The 25,288-nt window shown below is 41.0% G+C and overlaps 1 protein-coding gene across 6 annotated transcripts in view; it reads right to left on the bottom strand.

Annotated features, from left to right (window-relative positions):
* Positions 1–25,288, bottom strand: part of SPAG9 (sperm associated antigen 9) — a 76,516-nt gene that overhangs the window by 29,518 nt on the left and 21,710 nt on the right. For 2 of the 6 annotated variants that reach the window (XM_082211024.1, XM_082211026.1), the window contains exons 4-9: positions 21,185–21,279; positions 16,055–16,211; positions 10,273–10,462; positions 9,484–9,583; positions 7,949–8,070; positions 1,432–1,489 (exon numbers count right to left, since the gene is read on the bottom strand). In XM_082211024.1, the coding sequence (XP_082067150.1) occupies positions 1,432–1,489; positions 7,949–8,070; positions 9,484–9,583; positions 10,273–10,462; positions 16,055–16,211; positions 21,185–21,279 (722 nt within the window). Of the gene's footprint in view, positions 1–1,431; positions 1,490–7,948; positions 8,071–9,483; positions 9,584–10,272; positions 10,463–16,054; positions 16,212–20,287; positions 20,708–21,184; positions 21,280–25,288 lie in introns of those variants that run through there. The other 4 variants (XM_082211025.1, XM_082211027.1, XM_082211028.1 and 1 more) reach the window with 3 other exon arrangements.

Below are 25,288 nucleotides of genomic sequence, written 5' to 3'. Positions count from 1 at the left end.
GGGGAGGGTGCATCACCACATCTGGCCAGCTGAAATGTTTGCCCTGATGGAACAATTGCCACAGCATTAAGTTGGCACTGGCTGCCCCAGATTCATATTTTGTGTCCCGTTTCTATTCACAGCAGTAGTTTCAATAGCTTGCACAAAACTTAGTTTGCAACATTTGTTTTTATTCGGCAAATAGTATAATATGCCATATTGGACTAGCTCAGGGTTGTCTAACCCTCAATTTGGGGGGTGTCTAATATTGCCCCCCAGGACCCCTCTAAATTTGACAGCAGCAAAAATGATTACCGTATTTTTTTGCTCTATAAGACTCACTTTTTTCCTCCTAAAAAGTAAGGGGAAATGTGTGTGCGTCTTATGGAGCGAATGCAGGCTGTGCAGCTATCCCAGAAGCCAGAATAGCAAAAGGGACCGCTGCTTGCGCTGCAGCAATTCCTCTTGTTGTTCTGGCTTCTGAGATTCAGAATATATTTTTTTTTCTTGTTTTCCTCCTCCAAAAACTAGTTGCGTCTTATAGTCTGGTGCGTCTTATAGGGCGAAAAATACGGGTAAGTGAACACAGTACTCGGCAATAACCCACCTCCTTATCTGATCTGTACACCTGGGGGGGGGGGCAGTATGCCTGTGGGTGTCTGCGCACATGTGAGAGTGCTGAGTGGCCACGCCCTCTTTTGGCCATGTCCACAACTGCGTGTGGCCCCAGAGGGTTGGTGAACCCTGTGCCCCAAAAACGTTAGCCCCGCCTAAACTAGTCTAGCTCTGCAACATCTAAACAGATCCTCTTGGACAGTGCTTTTTCCTGGGGGTACGCATACCCATAAACATTTTGTGAATCTAAGTTTGGCCTCATTGAGGGGCAGTATTTCAAGTAGGAAAATGAGAGCACCCCTAAATATTTTTAAAGAAAAAAAAGCACTGCTCTTGGGAACAAACAAATTAGTGAATGAGGGAGAGTTGTTTCTGATTGTCCTGAAGCTATTGATGGTCAGCTACACTTAAGAAACCCAAGCTCTAGTGTTCTGACATTCCCTGTGCGTTTTGTAATTTTGTACCTTTCATGAACTAAAGGAATATGTAAGGTAAAAGGTAAAGGACCTCCGGATGGTTAAGTCCAGCCAAAGAAGACTATGGGGCTGCGGCACTTTAGGCCGAGGAAGCTGGCGATTGTCCAGAGACAGCTTTCTGGGTCATGTGGCCAGCATGACTAGACAGCCTATTATATTAATTATATTAACCATTAGAGATCAGAATAGTGCAAACACCTAAAGCATCAACTAACCTACATCTGTCACGTGGATATATGGAACAAGGGCCTTGGGAATAATTGATTATATCCTTTATGAACCAGCAACCAGTCTCATGATCAATTTTAAAACAAGTTTAGCAGAAGAAATTCTATGTTCAACAGCTGAAAAAGTTACTCACTTGGTTTCTAGCAGTTGTGTATTTTCTAAGATAAGGTTTTCAACTTCACGACCCATTCCTTGCAAAGACAGAACAGAGTAAACAGCTTAAAAACATTGAAATTACTAGTGCAAGTGCCAGTTCTCAAACTTATGCACCCTGATACAGAGTTTAGTGTATGCTGCTCCGAGGTTCATGTGGGGCTACTATGTAAGTGGGACTCCACATTAATTTCAATGGAAGGAACTGCACTGCTTGCACGCAGATTAGCTTCCTCCACTGAAATGTATTCAATCATTTATTTAATAGTGTTGCATACTACTTCTCAAGCCACCTGTCAAACTGTCAATAAAATATAAAAATGGAAGAACAACCTATGCAGGTAGGATAGTTCTTGGAGTTTATCGAAGCACCTGATTCCTTAATAGCTGAAAACAACAGTTTTCAAAACTAAATCTTGCTGGACTTTTAAAGTGTTCAACAGGTAGGCTCTCTGAAGCCCAGAAGAACAATGCAAAATATTTTCAGTCCAAGAATCCAATGTTTAACTGCTCTTGCAGAAAATAAATTGTATTAAAACAAGTGTTGAAAATCAATTAAAGTTTACACTACAAATTTAAATTACGTATATTTGATGCTGAAAGCCGTGTCACAACACAGAGAAGAGATGCAGAACATGAAAAAGCTCAAAGACAATGCAACGCCCTTGCAAATGTTCCCCAAATGAGATGATACCTTACCAAAGAAATTAAGGTCTTTAAAGCCCATGAATCCCATGAAGAGCAAGAAGAAGAAGAAATATTTCATGTAAGGAGAGGAGTATGAGTGAGGTACAGCACAATACTAGAGATGTGAGTGATTTCAAAGCAAAGCCAGCAGTAAACGTCTGAAGCCAAATTATGTTCTCATTTAAAAATGACTCATATAGTAAGACATAAACAGTTAAAAGAGAGTAGTGTCAAAAAGTATGGTCAAGATCTAGGAGAAGCCTCAGTGGACCAAGCATTGCTCTAGTCCGGCATCCCATCTCTAACATTGGAACCTCCAAGAAACCTGTAAAGAGGCTATGAAAGCAACAGCCTTTCTTCTTTAGTTTGTCCCCAGGAATCTAAATCCCGAAAGGTAACACTGCTGAAAATAGGGTTTCCATTTAGCCAGGGAGGTTGTAGAAAGACGTACACCCTTCAAGACTGACTAATCCCCACCTCCTGCCACTGCCTCTTGAAGCCCCCTGCCCATGGCCATCACCACATTTTAAAATAGGGAATTTAATCAGTTAATTATGGGTTGCATGTCAGCCACGCACTTCTTTCTTTGGTTCGCTTTGAATTACTTTCCTTGGTTCTTTTTGATGAAGGCGTGGGTGTGGGTGGGTGTGAACACACACACACACTCACACACACACACTCACACACACACATATGAAAATAAGGTAGTGCCCAATTTAACTTAATAAACCCAAGGCAAAGCCAAAAGGACACACCCACCCATCTAGTCTTTCCAAGCCACACATAATTTACCTGTCCCACATCATCCCTTTTTCTTTTCCTAAAGTCCCAAATGCTTAAGGGTTTCCACAAAGCAGAAAATGTTCTTGACCATTTTAGTTGCCTTATTCCGCACTTTTCCCATCACTGCAGTATCTTTTTGGGGAAGGGACAGTGGAGACCGTACATGGTTTGTTGGTATAAATCAGGCATCCCGAAACTCGGCCCTCCAGCTGTTTTGGGACTACAACTCCCATCATCCCTAGCTAACAGGACCAGTGGTCAGGGATGATGGGAATTGTAGTCCCAAAACAGCTGGAGGGCTGAGTTTGGGGATGCTTGGTATAAATGGTGTTACAAACACTGGCAGCTGGGGATTATGGGGATGACCTTTACAGCTTATAATATACCAACAGCTACACATTTCAGACCTCTGAAAGGTATATAAAGTTATAACATTCCAGTAATATTTTGGGGAAGTGGCAATGTCATAGCTACATTCTTGATGGCTCACCATAAATAAACCCTGGGTGTTTAAACTGGCCTTCGCTTCTTACATCAATCTTAGAACACAGGCCAATGAAAGGTTACAGGTTTCTGGGCAAATCTAGGAAAATTAAGACCCTGCTAAAATGTGTATAGCGTTGAAACGTATTTGCTATTTACACATGTATTTGCAAAACTGAGCAAATGAGACCAACTCCTCAAACAGAATAAGCACGTAGTAATTTAGTGCTTCTCCGCAGCAAATGGGCTGCACTGCTCACCTGGCAGGAGGCAGGGAGGGCAAGTCCATATATTTACACCACAAAGTGCCCACTCTATTGAAATGAACAGGTAAGTACCTGCACAAGGAGGGGAGCTCTGTGCACCCACTGGAGTAGTGGACGAAGTCACTGGAACAAGGCCAATATCTTGCTCCTCGATTCCTTAAGCATACTGAATGTACTCTTCTGAGAAACAAGGATCATATTCTCTAAAGGACATGGAATGCTGACTGATGCCAAGGAAACAAGGTATCTCGCTTTTATGTGGCCGCTCTCACAGTGCTGACGCAGATGCACAGATCAAAATCCACCTGCAAGAAGTCTCCCTGTTGGAGAGGGGCTGCAGCTCAATGGCAGAGCACTTATTTTGCACGCAGAAGGTCTCAAGAAGGTTCAATCTCCAGGTAGGGATGGGAGAGAACTCTGCCTGAAACCCCGAGGAGCTGCTGCCAATGCCGAGCTAGGTGGATCTGTGGTCTGAATCAGTATAAGGCAGCTTCCTATGTACAGTGGTGCCCCGCAAGACGAATGCCTCGCAAGATGGAAAACTCGCTAGACGAAAGAGTTTTCCGTTTTGGAGGTGCTTCGCAAAACGAATTTCCTATGGGCTTGCTTCACAAGACGACAATGTCTTGCGAGTTCCTGCTGGGTTTTTTTCCTCCCCCCCCCTTTTCTAAGCGGCTAAGCCGCTTATCAGCTGATCCGATCAGCAGATAAGCCGCTAAAAGCCGCTAATAGCGCTAATCCGCTAATCCTTCAATGGGCTTGCTTCGCAAGACAAAAAAACCGCTAGACGAAGAGAATCACAGAACGGATTCTTTTCGTCTTGTGAGGCACCACTGTACTGCACTTGCTGCACAGGAGAAAGGAACCCTGCCCTCATTCTGCCAGGATAGCAGCATCACAATGCATTCTTCATGCCCTCCAACTAGCCAGCTCTTCAATTTACATCCTACAATGCGTTTGACATGTGCTTGTGCTTTAAATACAAAAGAAGGGGGCCCTGTACTCAGTGATCAGCAAACAGTCATGATGGTTTCAGAAGGTTTGCTGGTTGGTTTGTTTATACTGCCCTTCATCCCCAGACCCCAGGGAGGATACAAAATGAGAATACAAAATACTTCAAACCCTGTTCTTATTTCCAACTGCTTCTCCATGTTTGGGTGGTTTCACAAGACAGAACTAGGGCCAGTATCTGCCTATAGCTGTAGAAAATAATGGGTCTTTTCTTCAAAAGTGGCTGAAGTTTGAGTTTTTTGAGGATTTCAAAAATTGCTGTTCGTAGAGATAGACTTGAGTTATTTGCACTACACTTTTAACTGCTGGTGTCCCTAACAGAGAAACGATTATCAAACAAAATGGTTGGGGGGGGGGGGAAGATACCAAGCAGGATAAAAACCAAAATAACAACATATATTATGATAGCAGCAGCCAAGAATATTGAACTTCAAAACAATCACTTTTGAAAATATAAAAAGCATACACACCAGAATATTCCCCTGGGTATGCAGCCCAAGAGAAAGAAAATTGGAGAATCCCATGTAAACTAACATTGTGGAACCATGCTCCATAAGTCAAACAGCAGATATATTGCATATCACGCTACAAAACAGGGCATTTCATACAAAATGTACACTTATTTCAAATTGGGTCCCACTGAACTCAGTAGGACTTCTGTATAAACACATTAGGATTATTCTGCCGCATTTAGTCGTTTCCCTTCAAATCCTAGAAGATCCAGGCTAAAGTCTGGGATCCTCCTACCCTTCAAATGTTGGATTCTATTCCCATCCAGCCATGATGGCCAAAGGTCAGGAGTGATGGAAACTGTGCTCCACCAACATCAGGAGGGTAGCAGGTTCCTCATCCCTAATCCGGGCTATGCGAGTTGTCTTTGCAACCCTCTCTTAAAACAGACATCAAGAGCTTTAAAAGCAACTCATTAATAAACCCATTAAAAGGACATCAGTAGAGTCAAGACTCTCCATTTCACTAGTTAATGCTGTCCATCGTATATTCATTCAAATCAGCCAACTTAATTTCAGAGGACAACGAATGGAGAAGACTGATGCTATTCACCAAGCTACATATGTGACTCCCCCTTATTCGAAAGCCAAATACTTGTAATGCTTTTTTAATTTTTAAATAAAGTCAAATCATAAATGCTGTTTGAAATAGATGAATGAAATTTATATTGCCCACCACAAAGAGAAGAAAATGTACTTGAGTATCTGCAGCAGATCTGTTGAAACGCATAATTCTAGCTGAGGCTACATGCAGAGTTTTGTAACTAGGGTAACTACCTTCCAATAAAATAAAAAAAAATCCTGGCACCTGGGCTATGCCAGGGCATGTTTCCTGCTCAACTCCAGAAAGAGCAGAACTACTACTGAAACCTTTATTTTCATTCCCATGACTGCAGCAGTGCCTGGCATATACCATGCTGTGCTGACATTGTAGCATAAAAATGAAGTTGCGCCATAGGGAAACAGACAAAACAGCAATCCCACTAGCCGCAGTTGCCAAGTGATATTGGCCTACCTCAATTGCTCAACAGAATCTGGAGTGTGTGGTATGGAGAAGGCACACATATGTGCTCTATCAGGGGGAGCACGGCAGTTGAGCTCAACCACCTGGCCCTTTAATGCTTGTGCTTGGGTTACACAGTTCAGGCATGTACACTAAAAGGAAGTGAGGATTCTGGCTAACCTGAACAATTCTGACATTTTCACACAAAGTCATGGCAACCATCCCAGAGATGCGACACAACTGGGTAGCTGTCTATTTTTCTTCCTGATCAGCTGGAAACACTCCCTTGTCAACATTGTTTCCTTCTGTGAGTACTTATAGACTACTATTCCATTTGCTGAATTTAAATCTGAATTCAAGGTCTCGCTTGTAGCTCTGCAAATATGACATTTTGCAAACTTGGCCTACAGCTGATTTTGGGCGATTCCCTCTTCCCACTGCAGCCCATCACTCCTCATTGCATGCTCTTCAGAAGGGGCCACTGACCCTCTAGAGACTTTTCTGGAAGCACAGGAGAGAGAGGGGCAGGCGAATCCCATTCAGCTTGAGTTTTTCCACTCAGTAACCAAACCTTCATCTTCTATTGTGCCCATGGCTAGCTAGAATCTTAGGCTCACAGTCCAAAATAATATTTAGCAATTACAAACATTTGCCTTTTTCTGATCCTTTTAAATGGGCCTCTTTGGTCTTCTTCGTGACCCAAAATAGAAAATCTGCTTGGGGAAATAGTGTACATTACAAAATGTGCCCCTCTTACAGCGGAGTATAGGGCTGCTATAGAGGCATCTGGCTTACTGATTCCATATGATGCCAATGTTTGACACTGCAGAAGACATCTGCTGACAGCCTGCAAGAACCAACCCACCAAACTGCTACTGGGCCTTGATTTGCATCAAATTGGAATCTACAAAGTTTGAGCAGTGCTAGGTTTATTTATTATGTAGGTTTAGCAATCCTCCTAATGGGGATAGTCTTACATTCTTTAACAGAACTGACTGTGGAACTGGGCTCATCTCCTTTAACTATAGCTGGTGGAGAAGTTCCGATCTGGAAAAATCATCTAGGCTGTAATGGATCTGGATGGGGGTCGTTAGAAAGGGTATCGAGAGGGACCTCTGCATATCAAAGAATGGAGGATGACCGTATTTCAGAAATGAGGCCCCCTCCTGCCCTTGTATGCTGATGACCAAAAGAGACAGGAGCAGCCAATGAGGGCTCTATTTTCAGCTTGCTATTTACCAAATTAAACTGGTTATTTCACCAGTCCTTAAAAACTCAAGAGCAAATGCTTGATTCACTTCATTATTCAGGTAGTCTTGTGCCTCTGCATATTATTGTACAGGCTGATGGTTCTGGGCGCTGTTTCAGATATCCTCCCCATGTCACATGACTTCCTTCTCACCTGGTGAGTAGCTGCTACACCTGCTCTGAAACCTTACCCAAACCTATCAGGGACTCAATGGAACTTACTTCTGAGTGCAACCTAGGACTGCACTAAAGCAGAGTTCTGAATAAATAATCAAAAGACTCCCTTTGGTAAAAACCTCATGTAGGAGACTGAATGTTTTCAACTTCACCATTTTTAATTAGTAACCATTTTATATATAGAAGAAGCTTACTTAAAACGAAGTACTGAACATGAATACTTTTCTCAACAACTTCATTCCTCAACTCTCACAGAACAATTACCTTCACAGTTCTTAAGCTGAAGAAATGGATGGAAATCAACAGGATTTTTTGAGAATACCCACTTACCCAGTAGGTCTGCTCCTTCATCCACATCCCCTATCAGACCAGTGCCAGCAGAAGATAGTTCTTCGAACAGTGATTCTGTATTACGATCAAATGCTTTGTTCTCTATGCCTTTGGTAGGTGTGCTGCACAACAGAATTGGAATTTAAAAGTCAGGGGAATAAAAGTTTTTAAAATATGTAAATGTACGCACACAAATGAGTGTCAATATGTGCGGGCACATGGTCTTCTAAATCACTTCATGCGTCTGACAATGTGGGTTCTAGCCCATAAAAGCTAATGCTGCAATAAGCAGTGGTAGCCAATGTGGTGCCCTCCAGATTTTGTTGGACTACAACATCCATAAACCCTCAGCTAGCACAGCCAACAACTGAGGATGATGGGAGTTGTAGTCCAACAGCATCTGGAGGGCGCCACATTGGCAACCGCCAATATAAGTCAGGCATTACAGTCAGGTGTGGCTCTAGAATTATGTGCCAGAAACCTACCAGTGGGTGCCCTTAACTGTCATGGGGCAGAGGCATAAGGCACATGTGTCAAGGTAATGCTTCCTCCCCACTTTTACCCCAAATGCACAGCTCGTCACCTGGGTTACTCTTCCTCTCATCCACTTGTCTGGCTTTCACTCCTTTCCTCTGGCCCACCTCCCCACGGCACCAGTAGGAGGTCCTTAACTTCTCACTCCAAGAATCCTCTGCCCTTGCATTCTGGAGCACTTAAGCAGATCAGAAGCAGCACAAGACTCTCTTGCACTGGCGGAGGAACGGGGTGCGGAGGGCGCAGACCACCCTTGGCACCACTATTCCAGCAGGGTGCCATCATGGCGGCCTCCCCGGACATGCGGCGCGCACCCACCCTCGTGCCGGGCGCCACGCCCCCACAGGTGGCACACCATGCCCCCAGAACGCAAGCCACACCCTCAGGATGCGTGCCACACCCCTGCGGACAGCATGCCACGCCCTCCGGGGCGCCAGCCACACCCCCGCCTGCTCTCTGCCCCCAGTAGCAGAGCATGCAGCTTCGCTACTGCTCTCACACACACTGTTCTTAGCTCTTCTGGAAGACCCTGAGTAAAAGGACAATGACTGCTGCATAACAAACTGCTCTGATCTTCTCGGCAGATCAGGACCCTTTGCACTGGGCGGACAGGCAGTCAAAAGCAGAGCAGCAGCACAGTGGACAACTGTATTGCTTCAGACATTCCCAAGCGTCCTATGCAACGTGGGCCACGTATAGGCCTTTGGGGTCCTGGCATCAGCCCAACAAGACTGTTGGGAGCTTATAAGTGGAATTCAACATAGCATTAAGTATGCATGCAGGGAACAAGGTCTGCTGCGCAATGGGACTTCCTCCCACCCCCGCCTTCACTTAAACCTGTTCTGGAGGGTTTCCCCAGTCATACGGAGCAGGCCTAGGGGGTATGGGGATGCACAGGAGGTGGGGGGAAAGGCCCAGTGCATGAACAACTTAGCTGAACCCTGCCCTGTACATTCCCCCACCCGAAGATCTTTACTGATGAGAAGTGTTCAGCAAAATACCTTGAACCTTTATATCCACTAAGGTCTTTATCCATATCCAGCTCTGGAGTGGATTCGATGATTGCCTGAACTTCAGATTTGTCTTCATTTTCATTAGAACCTGGGGAACAGATCAGAAGTAACTATTTATTCCCATTTCTTTTTCATCCTATCCCAAGAGCTTAAGGGAACTACTATGTATCTTATTTTAATTCCACAGCAACCCCAATGAAGCAAGGGCTAAATTATGAGATTAAGCACTGCCAAAGACCAGAGAGATTCACGGCTGAACCGACATCTGAACTATAAAATTACACTGCCAACAAGTTAAATGGCCACTCCATTGCCCCTTAAATGTTACAGTAATTTTTTACTGCAAGGGTGACTTCACAAAGAAGACACTTTCTGCACAAAACACATTTCCATATAAGAAATAGTTTTTTCCAGTTTATAGATCTTTAACATTTTATTAATTCATTCTAAGTACATTTTATTAATTTAAGTACATAAAGGAGGTATGAATATTTATACTTCATAGACCATACAATGGATTTGGAAGCCATGGGGACAATTTTGTCCCCAACCCTAGTGTGATAACCACACCCAAACATACTTGCACCTTATTACACAAGAACACCATGTTTCCTAAATATTAATCAAGAACATCACCCGTTCCTCTAAATATTAATCAATAACTATTCTTCTGGAAATTAGTACGCACACATATTTACACGTAAGACAGAAAAAAAATTCAGTTTTAAAGTGTGCATAGTATTGGCTCTAGCCACACAATCTATTCTAGGAACTTACCAATAGACACATTTCTTGTTTCTTGGGCTACTTGCACTTCAATGTTCTTGTTCCCTATATCGGAGTCCTTCTCAAGCCCTTCCTTGTGGTCTTTCGAGGGAGATTCAGCAGGCGCAAGGACATCTGAAGCAGCAGTTAAGACTGGCGTAGTACATTTGGAACCTGCTTGGCTAACATCAGAAAGTTCATCCTAAAGTGTAGAGAAATTCAAAGTAATTACAGAATTTATATGATAACATTCCCAGTCACCGGATGGATACTAGACATGTTGGAGCCAGTTCTCCTCCTAGACATGTCTGCATAACACCATCTTAGTTACCTTTCAGGAGCGAGGAAAAATCTGTCCTATTCTCCCATGGTTGTAAAAGTATTCAACATCTCTCTTAAAAAAATTAGATACTGTTTATACTGGCTCTGCTGTTTCTATACGCGTGATTTAAATGCTTTTTGACAGTGCATTTTTGTCTGATTTATTTGTTTTTATTGTTGTTGCAAGGTGCTTTGAAATCATTTACAGTGAAAGGAGGGAGGAGAGAGAGAAATTCTATAAGTTAGGTAAAAAAATAATGGTCAACACAGAAAGTGTACTGCTTCTTCTTAGTATTCAGTTGAGCAAACTGTGCCATGGAAAGTTCCAAGATCATTCTCAATGGCTCAAAAAACATACTTTTTCCAGGAACTAATGTAAGAACTAAGTGTATTACAAGCAGAAAACATAGCTGAATTTAAGAGACATTTTGCCTACACAAGTCCTTGTGATCCTCTTTCATACTGCAAAATAACGGGTTACGACCATATTGTTGAAACAGACTGAAACTACAAATGCAACACTGGGCAATCCAGCATTAAATTTCAAAGCTTTACAGAACACTTGCTTAGCATTTGCATAAAGAAGTACATCAGAGTGGCATTTCAACAGATCCATTTATAGTGGCATATGACAAAAAGAGAAAATCTCAATTTCAATGTTATGTCAAAAATCCTCTCACGACACTTCTCCAAGGTCAGATACGTGAAAGGTGAAGGGTCAAGCAACTCCTTGCCTATACCCCTTTTGAGATTTAAATTGTATCCCCTGCTTTACATATGAATGGGACAGACTCTTGCTTAAAGCACTAGTTTTCTGTATCATTATATATAGTATGGCCCCAACTGCAGACAATGAAATACTTAGCAAATAATTCTGATCCAAGCTTGGGCGTCTGCCAAGAAACTGATAAGAGGGAAGAACATCAGCGGTAGCACATTCCTCTGTGACAAAGATACTACATATGGCAGATGCAAATATCAGTGCCTCACCTTGAATAAAAATCCTGTACACTGAAGCACTTTTGCCAGCAGCAATCTTGCAGCATCAGGGCAATTCTGGGACCTGGTGAACAATTCTACCATAGCTCTTTGGCCTTGCCCAGAAGTACCAGATTTGCCAACACCTAACCTAGGTCCCATCCAAACATTCTGCTTCACTCTTCCATCATTGCAACCACCATCACAGGTTGTTCTCTGAATCACACCTGTGTTTTCCCTTGCTCCTGCTAGCAGACTGCCTTGCTCGCCCCAACCCCCCATTTCTTGGCTCTTGACCTGCCCTCTTAACACTTCTTTCAGCTTCCAGATTTGGGCCATGTGAATTCCGTCCCTTTAGCAAAGTGTTTTTGCCAAGATATGACTATCCTTCTAGCTTAAGCTTGACAATTCGGAGACTGCAATAATAATAATAATAATTTAATAATAATTTACTATTTATACCCTACCCATCTGGCTGGGTTTCCCCAGCCACTCTGGGCGGCTTCCAACAAAATATTAAAATACAATAGTGCGTCAAACATTAAAAGCTTCCCTAAACAGGGTTGCCTTCAGATGTCTTCTAAATGTCATATAGTTGTTTATTTCTTTGACATCTGGTGGGAGGGTGTTCCACAGGGCGGGTGCCACTACCGATAAGGCCCTCTGCCTGGTTCCCTGTAACCTGGCTTCTCGCAGTGAGGCTTCTTCTCACCAGAAGGCCCTCAGCACTGGAACTCAGTGTCCAGGCAGAACGATGGAGGTGGAGACGCTCCTTCAGGTATACTGGACCGAGGCCGCAAACATCTTTGGGTCTATATCCTTCTAGTTTTGTCATAAAGTATCTTCCCTGGTCCAGCCTGTAACAAACCCACTCAAGGAGAAGCTTGTACTTTCATGCCTTTGTGGAAGGAGGCAACATTTATTCCAAAACTGCTTATGAGGAAACAAAATTGAGGGTTTACAGTACAACCTATGTGTACTCAGAAGTCAGTCCCACTATGTTAAATTCAGCTTACTCTCTAGTAAGTGCATTTTGGTAGTAAGTACATCAGTATGAAGCAGAGATAAAGACCACTTTAATCATTAAACCTTAATAAATACTACCTCCTAGGGGGAAATGTAGTGAATTGATAGCAGCATGTTATATGGATTGATTTTCCATCCTATTTCGAGGAAATTATCTAAACCATATTAAAGGCCAAACTCAAGTGATAAAATGTTAAATATAAACTATATATACATTGCTTCAATGTCTCACTCTGAACTGGCTGAGAAAATTACTAGATTCTGGTCTAGGACTGCAACCACTCAGCCCCGAGCCAGTGTTCCTCACTCTCTCCTGCAGATCAGATAACTCCATGCTAGAAACTGATGAGCATCTCCATCAAGTTGTGCCTCCCAGTCCAGGGCATACTAAATGATAATGGTCAAGCCTAGTAACATGCTTTCACAGCCTGCCCCAACCAGAAACTTGTAGAACATTTTAAAAGTACTGTACACTATTTAATACAACTGCCCTTCTCCTCTCCCAATTTCTTGGATCTCACCCACTCTTCCAAAAAAAGCCACACAGTTCCGACACTCCTCAGTAATTTAGCCTAATCACTCATGGAGAGGAAACTGCAGTCGTAACCAAGTGTATCCACAGAGCTCCGCACTCAAGCGGAATAAGAACTTGACTTTTGTTTAAACGTTTCCCAACGTCTGTATTCCAGCTGCATCCAGGAAAGAATGCAGCACACAGACCACTCACTGACCTTAGCAGACAAAACGCTCACAACAAATGGCCCAACTGCCAACAGAAGGGGGCCAAGGAAAACCTCAGAGCTTAGTTTGAATAGTTTAACCGAGAAACAGATTAGCCCAGTTTCATAATTAGAATTCTACGGATCTACTGCAACTGCTGCATTTCTGCTCCTGCACTTGAATTATCCAACTGTCTGGGCAAACATTAGCTAATGCTTCATCCAAAACTGACTGCGGGTATTAATTTGTTTTTCCTTACTTTCTCATTACGATTCTAAGTGATGTGACATCTATTCTGGCCTCAAAAATCATGCGTTCTCCTCCTTCCCTCCCCTTCCCTTCCTCTATTCATCTGGGGCAGGAGGCACAGTCCTAGGCAAACAGCGGGTATGTCGGCAAATAGTGGCTGACATTCAACCAAGATTTACTTAGGCTCATTGATATTAATTAATATGGCTAAGCTAGGTTCATTAATATCAGTTGGTCTACCCAGAGTATACCTTAAGTTGACTACCACCAAGAATATCAAACTTAGAATAGTGAAAAGCCTGGGTTCAAATCCCCACTTGGTAGTGAAGCTCACTGGACTAGCCAAGGGACTTGAGCACATAATGCAAAACCATTGCCTATTTAGCCAAAGTGTGAACCCGGCCCAGCAGACTAACCATTTTTGTTTTCTGGCAACAAGCCAGAATACGATGCTATGGTTTGCTGTTTGCTTATAAACTGTGGTTCATTTTAATTACAGTTTGGTGTTATGTCTGAACCTGGCATTCTTGCTTAACCATGGTTTATCTGGCCACCCCAGGCATATGTCCAGCTATAAAGGTATGAGGCAAGAGCAGAGGGGGAAACAAATCAAGCTTGGGAGAAACAAGCTGCAGTTTATATGTTTCTATGATTCATGGTATATTCAACATACCATGGTTAGAATTAACTATAACTTGGCATTATGTGTTAACACCGTTATCATTTTTCACCCTAACCAATCTCACAGGGTGACTGTTTGGATAAAACAGGTAGGGCAAGAACTAGGAAGACCACCCTGATGTCTTTCATGAAAGAGCAGGGCAAAAAAAACCCCAACAACACAGAATGGAGTATTGTGTAGAATAGACACATAACTTAGCAAATTTTGCTCTTCCCAAGAAATGGTTTTGCTAATCGGTTAGGAGGGAGTCTCCCCAAGCATGCAGTTTAGCCTGAAGGGTTTACAAAGCGGGTTACAAGAGTTGTATCTTTTTACTGTCCCCTTCCGTAATCCAATTGTATAGCCTGTACATTCTTGACAACTTCCTTTAACTATCTATCCCACCTTAAATGTGCAATATTCTTTGCGGGTAGCGCTGTGGTCTAAACCACTGAGTCTCTTTGGCTTGCTGATCAGAAGGTTGGTGGTTTGAATCCCTGCAATAGGGTGAGCTCCCGTTGCTAGCTCCTGCCAACCTAGCAATTTGAAAGCACACCAGTGCAAGTAGATGAATAGGTACCACTGTGGCGGGAAGGTGAACAGCGTTTCCATGAGCTTTGGTTTCCGTCATGGTGTTCCACAGTGCCAGAAATGGTTTAGTCATGCCAACCACATGACCCTGAAAACTGTCTGTGGACAAACGCTGGCTCCCTCGGCCTGAAAGCAAGATGAGCGCTACAACCCCACAGTCACCATTGACAGGACTTAACCGTCCAGGGGTCCTTTACCTTTACCTATTCTTTGCCTTCTTTACCTTCCACACTCATGTGTACAATCTACTTTACAACTGCAAAGGGACAGGGAGACACTCTATATGGATGCAACTCACCTAAGGCCTCCTATGGGCTACATACATAGGATCTAAGAGAGATGTGGGGGCACAGAATGTACTGGCACAAATTGTGGAGCAACTAGGGGCTTTAGAGCTGTGTCAAATGGCACACATGATGAAAGAATAAGCATCAGGCACAAGTTCAGAGACATTGTTTTTCTCAGTTTACTTTACAGTACTTTAGTTTCTGCATTTCAGAATACAGTTTCACAGTGTCCCAAGAGTGCAAAAGATGTCCCTTAACCAGACAATTTGACTTGCACATAATCCACCTAGCTGTACACAGACATGGAAGAATGATCAAGGAACATCACCTTTTGGCTGCTGGATAATCAACCCCAAGCTGTAACAACTGATTAAAGATTTCGATATTGAACTGCCTAAAGAATTCTAAGAAATTTAAATGGAAAGGACTTCCGACTTGTACTCAGTGGATTTTAGTAAACCACTTCAGAGCTTAACAAATGCCTGCTAGGTGGATACTGTACAATCTAGGATACCTTAAATACTTCTAAAGGTTACAGACGTTATGCAACAGTTATCTGAGCAGTATAGTGTAGTTGAAAAAACCTAACACATAACCCCAACCCATCTAAAAGAAAACTGTAGCTTGAAATATTAGTTAATTCAGAGAGACAAGAAATGGAGGAGTTAGAAAAGGCACTCTACCCATCTAGAAAACTGGTGAAAAGGGTGTGGTGTACCTGGAAAACCAGAATTGAGGTCCTGGTCTTCCCCCATAGTCCAGTGCAACCTGAGACCCATTCATCAAAACATATAATAGAAAAAAGACTCACCTTCAACTCACCTGGAAAGAGTCTCATTTTAAGAAGATTAGGAACTAAAGAAAGATAGTTTGGGGCTTAGATTTCAACCAGGCACAATGCATCATAGGAAACATATTATTAAAACCTCACCAGATGGGAAAAATAAAAGCACTAGGTCACCTTTAAACTGGTGCGGGAACGTGGCTGACTTAGTTCACGGAACTTCCAATTATCTGACCCAGGAGTTTCCACTGTTCCTCTGTGATTATCAGGTGTGAGAAGTGCATCTCCTGGAGGTAGTGGGAAGATGCCCAATGATATGGGAGGTTCCTTTCTGCTGGGAAGGAAAAACCAAGTTATTTGCTTTCATTTCTTACACTGAACAGACCTTCGAATCTCAGGAGAAGTAGTAAAAGCTGATATTTAGTTCCTGTAACCAGGCCTTCACAATATTAATTTCTCTTTTTAACCAACTGCTATCTGTTTTATTGACTTTTTAATTACGCTGTATGGATATTTATGGAGTAGTTTTATTATATTTTTAATGTTGTAAGCCACTTCGATACTTTATGAAACTGAAGATTAGAAATAAAAGAGTTAAGAATAATTAGCAATTTCAAAGTACATTTCAGATAACTGTTCTCTCACGAGTTTCTACATGTAAGTATTAGATTACAGCCACTCGTTTCTCAGGGGTGCTGTTTGTAATGATTTTTACTATAATTAAATTGACTGTCAGTAGCTATGACAACAAAGCCTTAGCTTACACCAGTGCTGTGGAGGTGGGGCTTAAAATTTGCAAGCATCCACAAAACAATGTGGGCAAAGACATACTTCAAATGTATGGCAGCATGTAGAAGACCTAGACATTGGATTTGAAAACAGCAGATTTTGAAAGATAATAGAATAAAAGCATTCGGGTCTGATTAACAAAACAATGCAAAATACCTGGGTCTCAAACAGATTCAGCTTAGACTGTATATGAACTGGGGACAGAAAACTACCAGAAGGAAAACAAAAGTGTAACTGAGCAAGTGATTAAATATTAGCCATGGACACTATCATGCATATACAATCAGCAAGAGTGCGAGTTTCTATCCAATGCTGTTTCGTTAGGAGACTGTTAAAACTTCTAAAAAGTCTCTAGTTAGGCAGAGAAATCCAAGAAGAAGAAAAATATGGTCTTTCAACCAATGCAGGAACAATTAAGGGCTCTTTTTGGACACAAATTTCTAAAAGCGGAAATCCCCAGTGCTAAACTGAGGCAACGTTCCTTATTTCAATACTGGTTTGTACATATGATCCAAGAGTTTACTTTGACAGTACAAACATCTTCCAGTCGTATAATACAAGGGGTCTCTTCATATTCCTCCCCGGTGGAGAACTCTATCCCTAGCATGATGCAGTTGACCCTCCTCTATAAAACTCACACAGAATTGGTGCTATGCAGAAGCAATACCTATTTAGCATCATTACTAAGCTTGGCAATGAAGAAATGATAAAACACATCTTAGTTAACTGGCCAATGGAATCTTTTATTTAAACTTTAATTTACTGGAACAGAAACAAAGGAGAGATAATTAGGCAAATTCTTGTTTATGTGACTTTACTGTCTGCCAATCTGTCTAATGTTGTAACTGTGCAAGCAATGATAATAATAAGGTTTTGGTTGAGTGACGGGTTAATTTTTCTACTATGTATGGATGAATTACTGAAGCAAGTATCAAATCACCACAGCAGTAAAGGTCGCTGCACTGCAAAGCTTGTCACTGTAACTATTCTGTAGGAATTGTGGCACAACTGACCAGACTTTTTGCTATGACTGTTAGAAATCATTCAAGTAGCTTATTTAGTATTCTTACATTTGTAAAAAGCATATGAGTGAGGGGAAGAAGCTCCACTTAAGCCTGTGTTATTGATGCCTTCTTCAAATTATTTTGATAAAGTTTCACTACGCTACATTTTAGGGTCAAAAATAGGCGACTGGAGAATCCTGAATGAGGAGGTGAGAATTCTCTCTCCTTCTGGGTTCAAAATGAAGTCAACTCGTTTACACACAGGGCGTGTTAGAACGCCAATTTCTGCAATGTATTTTTTACCTTTTTTAAAATTTATTTAAAGATAAGGGACCAGGACACATACATTTGAGATTATTGAACATGCTAACCAATGATCTTCTTACTGTGCATGCCAAAAAAATTTTTTTTTAATTAAAGGAAGCTCTGAGGTCAGGGAACTTTTCATCTACTTTTAATATTAATTTTCATGTTTGTCAAAGAGAGAAGAGATTCAAGATGCACAGACTAGCATCTGCTAAATGTAGAAACCAGAATGACCTTGGAAAGACTTGCCTGTTGTACCCTGCTACAAAACTACTTCCCAAAACTAATTACTCTTGATGTTTTCTACTGCTGTATAAATATTATTTTATAAATATTTGAATTCTACAAACAAAACATTGTAATAAAAATACTCAATATAAGCAAGTACTGTATACTAAGGACTTCTTAAATGCTATCTCCCACACAGCATTTTCCTATATACACATGCCATGCCATGAAAGAACATTAAGAGCTCTTTTTATTCTGTAAATGCCACTATCTAAAAACATACCATTGATTCAGTACAAAGTCACACATTCATTGTTAATCCACTAAACCAAGTAAAGGTTAGCGGTCAGCTACTGAAAATTACAGCTATGAGGGATTGCAGCCAAATTCTCTATAGTTCTAGGCAAACGTACATGATCTGAATTTTCTATTTACTACAAAACCTTTAAAAAGTACTTGCAGATAAGCCATATTCAACAACAGGCAAAATACTGAAAACACCAACACACATGGCTGGTTTGGATGTAATGCTAAACCATAGTTTAGAATTACAAAAATGAGCCTAACCTTTCCCTGGGTTTGCAAGCTCCTTCTTTCCCCTCCTCCTACAGTGAGGAGTCTAGAAACTTTTGCATCTTTTTAATTATCTGTAGCTTGCCATGTTGTCTGAATCTGAACAAATTGTGGTTAATCTTAGCTATGTTTAGCAGAAGCAAACCAACAATTCTACGATTCTATGACCATCACACCACAGTTAATGAAGTTGGTTTAATTCTAGTACAAGCAGAAAATATTAACTACACTTTAGGGTTTGAATGATATTCCAAACTCCATATTCTAAAAACCTGGTTTAGCATTATGTCTAAACATATGCATTCGAAGTATTAAAAGCTTACTAGAAGATAACACACCAAGGGAACCACACAGATCCTTGTGAATAAAACTTTACATTTTCTTTTACTGCTAATGTGAAATTAACTCTAATGAGATCGGATTCTTGCATTCCCTTGGTGGTGTTCCACCTCATCATTCCTTCCTGCACTTAGAATCACAGAACTGTTGAGCTGGAAGGGACCACAAGGGTCACCTAGTCCAACCCCTGCAATTCTGGGGTAACATAAAATATTTGGGAATCCTCCCCCAGCAGAATCTAAGAATCAGAGGTAAAGCAATGTCTATTTGGTCAACAATGCTGTTTTAAAGACATGGATGAAGCTCACTTTACATAACAACATTTTTTTTACGTAACAACAAAGGTAAAATTATTCACAATGGGTAGTATGGATGCTACCAATTATATTAGCCATAATAAAGTTAGAAACAGTGTTTGCTATATTGTAAAAAGTTGCACTTTGATTTTTTTACTTTTGCTTACTAAGCACAATCAAATTCTGCCCTGATGCATCAAAGTACTGGATTACATACTTTTAAATACATAACAGAAGTTTTCAGAAAGCCATATTACTGGTCAAATTACAATCTCCTATGAAAAGAGTTTTGCCATTGCTCTTATAATTCAAGATATTTAAACCCTATTTCTTCACTCTACAGTCTACACCTTAGCTTGTCAGCATTCGATTTACAAAAAGATGCAAAGGTGCTATTATAATAGTTTCACAGACTATCCGCTAGCAGATTCTGCAGAATTCTCTGGAGTAAAGCACCAACCAAATAAATGAAAGGCCTAAACGACCACAGAAGCAAGGCTGCCCAGCATTAGTCAAGCACCTGACAATACAGTGAATACAAGCTTTGTCCACAATGTATTCACATAGCACTTTTATGCCGTTTACAGGATTCAGCAATAAAAAGAGAAAAGCTAATAGCCTTCAAGAACACAAATGACTTTGTAGTCTCAAAGAAAGCACAATGAAGCCAATTTTTACATTTTAAAACAGGTCTTTTATGATTTTTGCACAGCCTATAGACACCGAGACTAGATTCTGCCTGAAACAGACACTTAAGAGATTAGCATCTTCCCACCCTCTCCTTCCTGCCTCCCCTCCCAAGAGAAGAGAAATAATGGGAAGCAGAGAACAAAGAATACAGCAAAAATGACAGAAGGCTCCGTAGTTCAGGGTACCTGAGAATCCTTGGTAAGTTCTGCGTCAGAGCTGGCACGCCAGTGGATATAGAAAAGTGCACAAGCAGCAAAACAGAGAGAGAGACTAAAATAGCTGAATTAATGACCACCGCCCCGCCAACGAAGCCAAACACCAATAGCAGCATGCATCCAGGACTCATGGCGCTGCGCTGGCATGGTGAATTGCAAGAACCAAGGCTACGCAGGGGACAAGGGAGTATCTTTGTAGTGAGTGTCTGTCATTCACTTGCTGCCACAAAAACAATGCCATCAGCAGCGGCTTTCCACTCTCTTCCGCAGCAGCCGCTCCAAAGCAAAATGACATCACCTCACTCTCCCCCCCCACCTAACCGGGAGAAAAAACCACCATGGAGCTGCTTCTCTTCTCCCCAGCATCTATGCAGCAACCTAAAGATACAAGCAAGCTTGATCGCCTCTTTCTCCTCCCCACTACTTCAAACCTCGGCTGCTCAGCTCCAGTTCATTGGATGGGAGGCTCCGACATCTACATAATGTAGTCACAAGGCTTCCGCCAGAGACGCCCTCTCACAGACATGTGCCCGAAGGTACACATCAGACAACCGCGATTCAATTATTTCAAAACCTTTAATTGCTAATCTTTTCGCTGCTGCTTTTTTTGAAAATGAAAAGGAGGGACAGCTTGTCATACCAGATATATGTGTACAAGCTTAAAGTTAAAATATTAGCAGATAGCCAGTCCAGGCCTTGAAGTGTCCCAACAGCAAAAACATAACCCGCCCCTTCCGATAACCCCTCATATACTGCAATTATGAATAATTCCACCCCATCATTCAGCCTAATGTTTGAAGACAAAGAACCAAGTCTTTAAGATAAAATATAATAGATTATCTTCAGCCAAAGATCGGTAAAGCTTACCTAGTTCTACTGTGCATGATGGGTTCTAGCTGGTCACCCCCAGTCAGTTGATGAAGTTTGGCTCTTTCCAAGTGCTCCATGTAATTATGAATCATCTGTTATTAAGAAGGAGGGGGGATTACTTTAGAAAACTATTCATATCTGTTTAAGCAGAATGGAAATACAATATATGCCTCCACCACCTGCTCCAAAGAATAAACCTTCTCTTAAGGTACTATGAGTATTTTGTTTTCGGATCATAAACTTAATTCCATTTATGAAGTAACCTAAGTATCAAGACATTTTACCATTAAATATCTTTTTTACAGCAATGTTATTTTCCCCTCCCAGTATGCACAGAAATTTCACCTTGACAACACACCTTGAGAAGGCTATTCGTTGATCTTTTACACTGACTGTCTTGATTATTCCAAGGTCCCCATTCCAGCATATGCAAACAGCAATCTGAGCAGCACAATACAAATACACACCAATAGTTTTTCACCCGGGTGCAAATTGACAGAATAGACAGGAGGCCCAGTGAGTGGAAGAGATGCAAGAGTAAACTGAGAAAACACACAGTACACGTATCTTTCATGTATTTTGCAAAATGAACAGGTTTCTTCAGGCACGACTCCTATGCTTTCTTTCATGTACAAAGGGCAGAGCAGGGCAGATATGAGCCTGAAACCTGCTCTATACTGAAGTGGGATCCTAGGTGCATCACATCTTAAAAGCAATAAGGTAAAAGTAAAATGTCAAATAGTTTCCGATTTTATTCCCCTTGAACTTGGCATGTTATCCTCCATCACATCTCATCCCAAATCTGTTGATTTTGTGTGGCTCCATAATCAGTCACACTAGGCTGATTCCAGACCCAGTTCACCCAGCTGTACTCTCTAAAGTTTTCAGCACAACGAAATGTACTCCAAAGGATCCTAGCAACCCCATGGACTTCTTTTTAATCTGAGAATTAAGGCACCATCATTCCACAAGGGTCTGAAATTGTGCCCTACCTGTCCAAATTCCAAGGTAAGGTAACTTAATTAAAGAGGTTTGTTAAGCTTTTTTTAAATCTTCTCTCCGAAGATGTGTTCTAAATGTGTTGTTTCCCCTAAGTGGCTAGGAAGGAGTCAACGAGGGAAACATTGAACATTTCTGGCCATGACGGAGGACAAGAAGATGCAGAGAAAAAAGTTACATGTCCACAGGATTCAGATGCACTTTTACAAGAGGTACCTAAAATATCTCTAAGATTAAAACATATAGGGGAAAAAATCTCTCAGTCTCTCTGAAGGAACATATGACCTTAACATGAAAATACAATTTTTTCAATAGGCAACATTTTAATACAATTCTCTCCACAGCAGAACTAATAACTAGTGCAAATGAAACTATTTACAGCTGAACAAACCATCACATCAGATAATATCACACTGTGGTCACTCAATATGCAACATAATTGTTTTTTCCAGCCTTCGGGGACATTTTAGATTAAGCTCTAAGCTGCAAGCAGTTAGTTCTGCATTACTAGTGCCCAAATAATGAAGGAAGCAGAAGAAATAGTGTTTACCATTAATAACTACCAACGGAATACTTTAAAAAATGTTAACATTGTTATACTGATGATATTGTGAGGTCTTGTTTGCACCGTCAGCCGATTTGAATGTCTAAGTGATTTGTGAATACTCTGCATCTCAAACACATGTGACACAGCTGCCACTCTTTCTTTTTAAAACACAGTGGGAAATATAATGACAATTATTTATCATTTATATTCCACCTTTAAAATACACAACTATTTCCAATATGACTTACAAACAAACAATAAATAAACCAACTTCAAAACATTAAAATACTATTTCTTTACACTAAGGACAATATCCAAACTTGTTTCCCTTCCTCTCCCTGCATGTCACCAAAATCTACACTGGAATAAAATGGCTGCACTGGATACAACATTATTTTTCCCATTAAGGACTGGCATGTGCAGTTGCTATGCAAATGATTAATTTATTCATTTTCCTCATGTTCCACTTTTCTGCTATATATGCCCACAAGATTGCTTCCGATAAAAAATAATTATACCACAATTGAAACTATGTGTACCACCTTCTTAAATATCTGATTTTAAAAATGTATTGAGTCAATTTGTTACTGGGTCTAAAAAAACTTCAGGTACTTAAAAGTTCTTCAGCTTACAAATTGATTTACTCATGGCCCATAAAGCTTGTGAGAGAGTTCAACCGGATGCACAGTTAAAAGGAATTATAAATAAAATTTCAATGTATACCATTTTATATCAGATTTTAGAAGACACAGCCAACCATATCAGAATAGAGTCATATATTACGATTCGGATTTATGGAGGTATAAAGATTACCTTCATTGTTCCTCAAAAAATGCATCTCTCCCTACCCCAACCCATGTAACCACATATGACTACAACACCCTCAAACTATTTCTTCTTTACTCCAAAATTGGTGGTGCATGTTAACTTGTCCCTGACATTTTGGGAAGAGAAGAAGCCATAAAATTATGCACATTCGTATCACTCCAGTACATCTGTCAACACTCAAAATTCAATCATCTCAATTGTGTCTGGGAGACCGACACCTTCATAACGGATACTCAGGTGATGCTTCTCCTGGATCTTGAATGGGGTTCCCAATTCCCCGAAGGAGCTTCTGCTGAAATCCTATACAGTGACAGATTTTCTGTAGTAGGGAGAAATCATGCTTTCTACACAGCAGGGAGTTGCAAATGTTAAAGTTAGCGTTCTCAAGTTGCAGTGGCTCATGGTTGGAACCCTGCTTATTTGCTACCCCCATACTATGAAGCATTAAACTTGTTCAGTATTACAAATAACCATTGTCATCTGACAAGCATTGGAAGAGTAGCAAGACTTTTTCAAGACAATAGATAAGTGACACAAGCTACATGCACTTAGCACAGCAGAGCTATGTAAGAATAGTTACAATGGCTTCCACTTGCTCTTTTTCTTCAATTGTCTTTTCAGCACCCCGAACAGCAACAGTTATGACGCTATTGTTGACTTTTGCTTTGCCAGTACTGATAATGTAATGGCTTCAATTAAGTTAACCTCACTGGGATATTTGCAATTGTTGCCCAAACTTTTTAATGCTGAAATGCAGAATATTAAAGAGGAATAATTTGTAACCCACTCATCATTCAAAAACAATCCAACGGAAGATAAAGTTTACAAAACAAATACATAATTATCCTTCTGGTTATCATTTCATAACCAGGGATTTATACATACCTGCTATTATTACAAACCACCCTTCCAAATTAAGAATACATCAGCCTCCCCAACCCAGCACCCTCCAGATGGTGCTGTACTAGCAATTCCACCATCCCTGGTCCCTGGACATAGCAACTGGGGCTGACAGCCCAAGATTTTGAAGAGCAACAGATCCTGAATCCTTGTAGTACAAGATATTTAATGCATCTAGTTCAATATATTGGGGAGAAAGGTCTGTGTAACTTACAAATAAGCTTTTCCTACCAGGATCTGGAAGGAAATTCCATTTCAAAAATGTCTTTATCCTTTTTTTCATTAACATGGTGGTTCTGTTGAAAATCAAATTGTTTTACACATATTCAAAAGGTGTGATGGGACAGGAATAAAACTTAGGTTTTCCAAGAGTTGAAGCATTAACCACATTTGCTCATAAATAATCAAGTTATGTGTTTCCCTGGCTAATAAACCAGGAATAAAAATTGATTTAGCTTACTGTTCACAAAAGTCAAAATATTATCAAAAGTAGCACATAGACTGCCATGTAGCCAAAACAGCCAAACATGATCATTAACACAGAAATATTTTCGCTAGTTCTGTTTTTAGACAATCTGTTTCTCTCCCAAAGACATATATGTCAGTGTAAATTTATCACCTTCTTGACCTGAAGTAATCTATGACTTAAGCAACAAGGATGGGTGGCCACATAAAGTCAAAACACAGAGTGTTGGTCAACAGTCACGAAAAGGCAGAGATGGATCAATGTGAACCACTGGACAGTGGTACACAATTCCTCCCCCACCCAAAATATAACTGCTTCCAATCATATCTTAAAAACTAATGCTTCAATTTTACCAGCATTC

This window comes from Podarcis vaucheri, assembly GCF_965113315.1.
Source record: "Podarcis vaucheri genome assembly, chromosome: 2".
In the NCBI taxonomy this organism is placed as follows: domain Eukaryota; kingdom Metazoa; phylum Chordata; class Lepidosauria; order Squamata; family Lacertidae; genus Podarcis; species Podarcis vaucheri.
The sequence above is the reverse complement of the archived record's forward strand: the minus strand, read 5'-3'. Positions and strand labels throughout refer to the sequence as shown.